This window comes from Tupaia chinensis, unplaced genomic scaffold, assembly GCF_000334495.1.
Source record: "Tupaia chinensis unplaced genomic scaffold, TupChi_1.0 Scaffold000082_1, whole genome shotgun sequence".
Taxonomy (NCBI): Eukaryota; Metazoa; Chordata; class Mammalia; order Scandentia; family Tupaiidae; genus Tupaia; species Tupaia belangeri.
The window spans coordinates 1542601-1552097 of NW_006159543.1; the positions used below are offsets into that span (position 1 = coordinate 1542601).

Sequence of the window (9497 nt, forward strand, 5' to 3'; positions counted from 1 at the left end):
GCCAGCGCCGCCCGTGGCGCCAGGGAGCGGAGCTGGCACAATCGCGGGACAGTTTGTTTGTTTATTTGGGAAGTGAGAGCCAGGTGAAACTGTTGCAAGGCTCTGATTGGTTAGGATAGGAGCCAATAGGAGGGTCTGGCAGGAGGTCGGCCGGAATTCATTAGTTTTCGGGGAGGGAGGGGAGCTGAGTGGAGAGGGGGCGTGGCGGGTGTCCGGCAGTGGGCTTCGCTGTCTGGTTGTCGCGCGCTCAGGCGGTAAACAACCCTAAACAAGTAGCTGTTAATGGTGGTGATAAACTCCGTGCAAATCCCAGGGCCACGGTGACCCAGGGACTGATTTGGGCTTCCTCTCTATCTCCCTGTTGTTCGCGTAAATTCTCTATTCCTGTCTCTGTGGTCCACTCCCTCTCGCTGAGAACTGCGGGCCAAGATTCTTGGGAGAAAGTGTCTATACGCCCTGAATACGTGTTAACGACCAGGGCTCTCAGACCTGCGGTCCGTGGCGCAGCTGGCTCTCTACTAGACCACTCTCCACTCCTGACAAAAGCTCCAGACTCTTAAAGCACACAAGTAACAGCGATGCCTTCAAAATGAACATAATCTATAATTAAAGCGCGTTTCTAGTCCGTCAAACAGGTTCGCTAAAGATGGGGTTTCTGGTTTATGCTTTGATTGATGACTGTGAAAGAACAAATTTGGGGACCTGCAAACTATACAGCCATGTTGAAAAGAATCGGATTCGATTCTTACTGAAATACACCAGTGTTGTTCTGTCGTGATATTTTTCCTTTGAGAGATACTTCTTAGAAAGGTGCCTTTAAAAGAATATCAAGAAATTGTTTCCCTTTCCTTGAGCGAGGCCAAGAAACTTTAGAAAAAGAAAAGCTTTTACCTAGAACAAAAGACCATATCGAATACATATCCTAGACTATATTTCACCTCCCTCGCGTCAAGAAACGAAGATCTTTGCTGAATTTCAGTCTACAAGTTGTTATCACAAAAATAACAACTACCGCCTCCCTTGTTTCTGGAAAATCTGCTAGAGTGTAAGTGCAACCTCCTGAAGGGTTTCTTTTTTTTTCCTTCTCTCTCCATTTCTCTTTCTCTGTCCTCCACCCCCTTTCTCAGTTTGTCTTTGACTGGGATTTCAGATTCTTAAGGGTAGATGGAGATGGGTCGAGATTACATTGGAGTGTCAAAGGGGTGACTACATTTGCAAAGAGGAATTTGAGGTGGGGGAAGGGGAGATATATGGTATTTCTCTCTAAAAGAAAGGAATGTCAGTTCACCATTGCCCTAGGGTAGATACTGAAAAGGGTATTATTTATTAAATTTCACAGTAAACTAAGCAATGTATACATTATAAAAATAGCCCCTATCTCTGCCCTCTCAAGATTCGCTCTCTGTTAGAAACAAAACAAATGTATTTGAATAAATATTGATAAAAAATACATTTGTTGATGTTTTGATTTGGGGATGGGGCAAGAAATTGGTTTTAGTCGTTTGAAAGATATTAGAAACAATATTCCCTCTGCTGCTATCAGTTTGTAAGAGCAGTATAGTCACAGGTGCTAGGAAAAGCCATGGTTCCTGAAAGGGACCTTAGGCACAATGAGCTTGAATGCTGAGTGCTTAGTAGGACTGCTGCCTACATGTTTCAACTGCCTAACAACATATGTGCAAGAGTCACTACACTTATATCCAGGATGGTCATATGTACTCTCAGTTATGGATTTTTTATGAAAGACATTATATTTTATGTTTATCCAAACCTAAGATACTGTTTTTAGATAAAAATATGAAAACAAATAAGGCAATGCATTTGAAACTACTTTGAGCAATAACGTGACATTACATAATAAAATATTTTGAAAACATTAAAATGTATTTTAAATAAAATTTGGAAAATACCTAAGACATTTAATAATTTTCTTGTCCCCAGGCTTTCAATTTATTTAATTTTGTATCCTGTTCTTTTCCACTTAGCATTACACAGTCACATTTCTCTTTATTATTATGGATTAGTTTAAAACATCATTTAAAATGCAGCATACTATCCCATACAGGGATTATTATTAATATACTTAATCATCCCTCTGGTTTAGGGTATTTAGGATATTTTGAAAATTTTTCAGTATTATAAAAAATGCTGCAATGAATATCTTTGTATCTTTGTGCCAAAAACTTCTTTTTTTTAAATTCTCTTGGGGTGGAAACCAAGGACTGGAATTACTGAGTTAAAAGGTAAGACTATTTTATAAATTTTTCAAAAATGTTTTATCTCTTTACCCTGTCCCCACACTAGTTTCCAGAATTTGATATTCTTATTTTTATAAAAAATAACTGATGAGTGAAATGGTATTTCATTTTTTTAATTTAAATTTTTGTTTACTACTGAGATAAAATGTTTACATATATATTTTTCTGAAAATATGTTATCTTCAATGAAGTGTATATGAAGTGTATTTTTATCTCTTTTGCCTTATGTATGGATTCTTAGTATTTTTTCTTATGTGTGTTAATTTACATAATAAAGACATTAAAACTCATATTTGTTGTAAGTTGTTTTCCTAGTCTATTGATTTAAAAAAACACATTTAAACCTGGTTCTCCTCTATGTGGAAAGATGTGTAAATTTGGCACTGTGTGGTTTGTTACACAGTTTACAAGGGAGCGATAGATGCACACAGATGTCACCGTGATCATTTCTTTTAAAAGACCTTATCTACCGAAGCTTATGTGCTCTTTTAAAGAGTGGACTAAGTTTGTTTTCATGTCAACAAATTATAAGAGAGCAATCTGAACTAGTGACATTTTAGATTTCATTTTGAAGCAATATAAGACATTACTCTCTACAGTTGGGGGAGAAAAACCTAGGACTAATCAATGTGTGTGAAAATAAGTGCAAAAATAGTTTTTTAACAATTACTGTGAAAGATGAAACAGTGCCGATCACTTTTTTATCCAAGATATGTTATTTGGCTGCAGCAAAATGGAATTATAAACAGTGAAATGTTTCATAGAGAGATTTTACTTTGCATGTTTTCCTGCAATGGAAGAGGACCTGGCAAATATGAGTACCTGTGAACAGGGAGGGTATCTGAGTAGAACACTATTTTCCTCCTGACTAACCTCAGTTTTAAAGTTGTTCTAACACCAAAGCTCTCTGGAGGAGACCATCATTATTGAATTGCACCAGATGCTGCAGCTTGTCTGACATATATTTAAACTTTCATCTTCCTGGACAACTTAATGATATAGAATAGTTGTTTAGTTTAGGTCAGGTTTCCATAGGTGAAATAAAGCACAGGGGTGGTACAGACATCTACATGGCTTGGGCAAAAAGTAGAGACTTTGTATTTGGCCTGAACTCGCCAGATGGTTGCTTTAATGCTCTGCTCTCTTTTCATTCTAGATTCCTGTCTCCTGAAGTTTTGTTTTTTATTTTTAGAACAAGTTACCTTAGAAAGCTGAAGTTGCTTTGCATATCCAGCTATAATATCTTTAAAATTTGGACTCTTAACTGAGAGTCTGAAATAAATTGTTTAAAACAAGTAAAACGTAATAAAACCTATAACATTTCTTACATTAGCTTGTCAGCTTATCTGAAAAAACAAACAACAACCACCAAAAAAAACAAAAAACAAAAAACAAAAAAACAAAAACAAACAAAAAAAACAGGCATTACAGCTTGTATTTTATACCTAGAATCTAATGGATAAACAGCCATAATACCTTTTAAACAAATGTCATCTAATAAATAAATACTCAAACCTCTGATGAGGTTTGCCTTTAAAAAGAATTTTCTGTGAATCCTATTTTAAGAAAAATTGTTTGACTAAGTCGAGTAGTCAGTGTTAATGAAAGCTCACCTGCTTTTTCCTTACATATAAGATCATTAGCATCCTAAACTCAATTTGTACTAAAATTAGAATGAATAACTGAAGTGTAGATTTACTCAACATAAAAATTAAACTGTTGAGGGTCCGACAGGTGGCGTAGTGGTTAAGGCCGCTGGACTCCCACATGGCTGACTGTGGTTCGATGCCTGGACCTGACAGCTTGCTTTCTCACTTTCCTTCTCTCTCTCTGGTCAACTTCAAAAATAAGAAAGAAAGAGAGAGAGAGAGAGAGAGAGAGAGAGAAAGAAAGAAAGAAAGAAAGAAAGAGAGAGAGAGAGAGAAAGAAAGAAAGAAAGAAAGAAAGAAAGAAAGAAAGAAAGAAAGAAAGAAAGAAAGAAAGAAAGAAAGAAAGAGAGAGAAAGAAAGAGAGAGAGAGAGAGAGAAAGAGAGAGAGAGAAAGAAAGAGAGAAAGAAAGATAATGAATTGAAAAATTTTTAAAAATTAAATTGTTGAATTAAATATGGACTTTACTCAGGAGAATAAAGCCTAAGAGGAAAAGAAATCAATAGAAAAGAACTATTATTATTGTCCGATGTGTGAATTATCATGTAGTAACCTTATAATCTTTGTGAGCTAACATCCAATTATGTTGATAAAAATGTGCTAGAACTGATAAATGAAAATGATGCTAGCCATGATGATTGCTCTATGTGGAGACTTGAATAAAATCGTGTACAATGAACGATGCTTTCCGTACTATGCAGGAATAAGGGCTGTCCTCTAGTTGGTGGCTGCAGCCACCGTTTGCAGATGATGGCTTTGCTTCTCAGCTTCTTTACTTCTGTACTTCTCAAAACCTCTGCTGGAGAAAATAACTGTCAAATGCCTGACTGCTGCATACAGAACAGGTCTGTTTGCTGCTTTTGTTTCTTAGCAGTCTGAAGCTAAAGTAATTAGAACAAATATGTGGTTTAATTAGGCTCCTAAAGCTTCCCTGTTATCTTAAGAGTCAACTGAAAATTGACTCAGTTAAAAATCAAACGTTTCTTCCCACCTTCAAAAGATTAACGTTTTATTTAGAAATGACTTTTAATAAGTGAAACATCAAAACAATGAGACCTGCTAGGTCTCACATCAATTTCAATGATTTCAAACTATGTAGGTTTTTTATGCTAACATACAAGAACAACAGAAAATGTAGCTTAATGCTGTTCCTTGTTTGTATCATGTAACAATATTGTTCTTAGTGTCAAAGATAATTGGTTTATACTGCCGTATCTTCGAAGATTAGAATCTTTATTTTGTTAATTCAATAGGGACATTACATGGTTAAATTTTTTATTTTAAAGGAGTTATTATTATTGACTTGCATTTTCCTTTGGTTCTTTAGAAAACTAGCTTTCATATTTAGGAAAATATGTATTACACTTATTCTTGGTTCCTTTTCTCTATTCCTCGCATGGTTCTGAAATATCTGTCAGATTGAACCCTTTATTTCACTTCCATAGTCACCATCCTTTCCATGATGTAATCAACTCTACCAGGTTTGCTGCAGTAGCTTCTTAAACTGACTTCTCCCTTTTTCAGTCTCTTCATATAGCCAGCAGAATATTTTCCTACATATGTCACTTTCCTCATACCATTCTCTGCTCAAAGATGTAGAGCCCTCATTTTCTCTGCTATAGCAGAACTGAACTCCGAACTCTATTAAGTTTCTCTCTTTCCAAGTGATGCCACAGCTGATATAGTCTCACTACCCACAGCTTCAATTAAGTTGATTTCTTTATGACATTCTGTATAGACTTTATCCATTTCCACATTTATGTATGCTGTTTCTCATGTGTTAAATGCCCTCCACTTCCTCATCACCAACAGATGTCCTTTACCTTCATAAAGACTAAGATCAAGGGTCACTGAGGGAAGCTTCTTTCTCACATAATCCCACTACAACCACAGCCTAATCTTTTTGAGTATTGGATATAGGTAGAGCTAGGGACTTAGCTGGTATCCATCGATACATTTATATCATTGTTAAATGACAGTGTTAAAATGACAAATACTTTTTTAAATCACTTGGTAAACAGCGACTGCCCTGAAAAACTACCTCCATTCCCAAGTCCTCTTGCCCACCCAACTGTTTGAGCGACTCCAGTTTCTCCCTCAGAAACACCTACCTCTGTCCTATCTAGCAACCACAAAGTTAACTACTGTCACAGGAGAGGACTTTCCAAACCCCACACTTGAACTTTGACTGGCATATAGTCTTAACAATCCATGTACTACATGGGTTGTTAAATAGTTAAATTTTCCACACCTGTATATAACTAATCTTTCAGTTCGGACCCCTGTTCTAGATTACAAACTCCTACACTAAAACTATATCATGTACATCTCTGTATCCTTAATGCTTAGTATAATACCTGGCAATCACCAATACATGTTTGCTTTAAGGAAGGGAGAAAGGAAAGAAAGGAGGAAAAGAGAGAGAGAGAGAGAGAGAGGGAAGTGGAGAGGGAAGGGAAGGGGCAAGAGGAAGAAAGGAAGGAGGGAAAGGAGGCAAAGGGGGAAGTGGAAAGGGGAGAGGAGAAAAGAAATGTTCAAGACAGATCATGTTCAATGTTCAAGACAATGTCAAAGCACATTGCTCCTTTTCCAAATCACTAGTAACAGTGCCCAAGCTCTCCATGACTGATGGCAAGACTTGATGACTTCTGCCTTCTCCCTTCTCAGAATAATCATGCCCATTTTTTTCTTTCACTTATCATAGATCAGGAAATCTTTTACTCTCATGAATTCCTTTCCCATCTTTTAGTTATTGTCAGAAACCTTAGGAAATATTTGTGTTCTATATTTCCTCTTCCCTTCATAATTTCCATTTGGGAACAAGGAGAAATTCTAACCCTAATCACATGGATGATAAGTAGAAAATTAATACTGGTCATAGAGTAATGCTGGTGACAAACCTCCATGAAGGAAGCACTACTCAGTGCTTTTTATTTTGCTCTAGGCATATGTGCTCACCAAAGAGACAGAGGGGGAGAGAGAGAGAGAGAGAGACCCCCCCCCACAGGGAAGTCTACCCCCGCCATAATCTTCTATTCTCCTCTTAGGATTTTGAGCACACATGCTCATGTGGCCTGGTGTGTTTTTGAGCCTCTGAGTCCTGGATTCAAACCACAGAGTCAACCATGTGGGATCCAGTCACCTTAACCATCATGCCAAATGGTTGGCCTCCACTACTCAGTTCTTGACACCATTATTTTTTTCTATTCCCCATTCATATTAGCTCCCTGTGCTCCCTTATTGTCTCCATGTATGCTCACCATGTGTTAACAGTACCTGACACACAGTGGAGAGTCTCAATAAATAAATGAAAATGAAAAATGTATGTTTTGAAATTAAAACAGAGATACCTCAAGGGCCAGAATTGCTCTTGAGAGGAATTTCTTTAGAATCCCCATAGATAGCCCCACATAGCTGCTTTCATTAAACATGTTCTTTCTCAAGCATCAAGTATCAGCATTCACAATGTGTGTGTGTGTGTGTGTGTGTGTGTGTGTGTGTATGTGTGTATATTTATTTTACTGATAGGAGTTTTTGCTATAGGGTGTGTGCACTCACCAGAAAGAGAGACAGAGAGACAGAAAGTGAGAAATCACCCCCCCGGGGGGATGGCCACACCACAATCCCTTCTCCTCCATTCTCCTCTCAGGATCTTAGGCACATATGTACACACATCTGGTGTGAGTTGAAGCCACCGGATCCAGGACTCAAACCACGGTCGACTTCATGGGAATCCAATAACATATCCATTATGCCCACTGCTGGTCCCTGTATAGATATATTTTATAAGCTTATTTAGTAATCACTTTTCTTTTCCAATATTTGTCTATATTTATAAATCAACCAACAATTTATTTATGATTTTGTTGGTAACATGCACTGCAAGTTTGAAACAATCATGTTATAAACCACATTTGAAATACAAAGATTTTAAGTCTCTTGAGTTTCTGTATTCATTCTGTACTCTACCTACCCATCATTGTTTATGAATTGAAAGTTCTTTTCAGTTGTCTCCTGAGTGGATGCTCATAAATATTTTGTAAGCCTCCTTCCCTGAGGGGAAAGGATTTATTTTCTACTCTTCTTCACCTATTCCTGTTGTCTAATACTGCATTGAACTCAGTAACTGCTTGTTGAGTGAAGAATTTTACCTAAATGCAAAATACAGCATAAAATGATAAGCCCCAGAAGACTGCAATATTTTTTGCCAAAGATGAAATATCAGTCATTCAATGAACTCCTCAGTATTTGGGGCCAGTGCAGGTGAGAATCAGAAAGAGAGCACATTCTGCTTGGGCTTGTTAATCATTCCTCCCTGTGAAAAATTTTCACATGAGGTTTATTAAAAAAAAAAAAAGCACAACAGTATATGAAAATAAATCATAATTATAAAAATATCACCAGCATAAGTTTAAAATATTTCATTCTTTATTAGTTATATATTTTACTCTCCCTCTAAATATATCACCAGGGAGGATCATGAACTATTATGTAAAGAATGTAGTTAGGAAGATAAAATGTTAGTGCTATTTATTTCAGAAACTTTTCCAAAATTGAGACTAAGAACTCAAAAGAGAAACAAGGAGATAAAACTTACATTTTGACCTGGGAACAAGGAAATTCAGACTCTTCCATAGTCCCCTCCTTCTATGACATGCATTAAAAATACATAGGGTTGGGACCAGCAGATGGCATAGTAGTCATGTCGCTGGACTCCCACATGGCAAACCATGGTTCAGGTCCCAGGCCTGGTGGCTTCAAAATCACACGAAGCATGTATACATGCATGCCCAAGATTCCAGGAGGAAAATGAAGGAGAAGGGATTATGGTGTGGCCAGTCTCCCTGGGGGATGATTTCTCACTTTCCTTCTCACTGCTCCTGTCTCTATCTCTCTTCAGCAAGCACATTCGCCCTAAGGCAAAAAGCTCTTTAAAAAATACATAGGGTCATATTTTTAAATTTGAGTAATAATTACATAGGCATTCAATTTATAATTATTATTTAAACTGCATATATGTATTTTATACACTTTTCTGCATATAAGATATAATTTACATGACACCCCAAAAGAGGTCCAAAGAGGGAAGCATATCAATACTTTACACTGATTCAAAATCAACAATCGAGTATAAATCATTTCTTTTTGTTAATTACCTTTCAGAAAGGAATAGTGTTAACATTTGAATATAGCATTTTAAAAAAGTGTTAACAGTTTCATCTGAAGTGTACTTTGTAAAGGACCAGAAAAAGTTCGTGCTTTCAGTACAAAAAGTAAGAAAAAAACGCAAAATGTTTGCTTACCTAAAAAAGATTTCATGAAACAGTGTTTCAAGATCCACCTGAAGATTTTTGTCACATGGTTCTGCACTCCCCTAGAATCTTTGGGGAGTTATAGAATCAAAGCTGAGAGCACTCTAAAAAGTGAGATGTGTAAGCTGAGAAACTCTATCTACAGTACTTAATTGTATAAGCTGATATTTATCAAGGAAGAGTTAACTTTTCTCTTAAAGCTTATTCATTTTGTATGATTTTTCTCTGTATATGAGTACAATATAATTGTGATTTTAATGTAAATTTTTTCTAATCAATA

The 9497-nt window shown here is 36.6% G+C and overlaps 1 protein-coding gene across 1 annotated transcript in view; it reads right to left on the minus strand.

Annotated features, from left to right (window-relative positions):
* Positions 1-8540, minus strand: part of IRS4 (insulin receptor substrate 4) — a 22865-nt gene extending 14325 nt beyond the window's left edge. Inside the window, exons 1-4 of the mRNA XM_006142835.1 lie at positions 8503-8540; positions 3461-3530; positions 490-582; positions 3-264 (exon numbers count right to left, since the gene is read on the minus strand). Coding sequence (XP_006142897.1) covers positions 3-264; positions 490-582; positions 3461-3530; positions 8503-8540 — 463 coding nt within the window. The remainder of the gene's footprint in view (positions 1-2; positions 265-489; positions 583-3460; positions 3531-8502) is intronic.
* Positions 8541-9497: the final 957 nt, after the last annotated feature.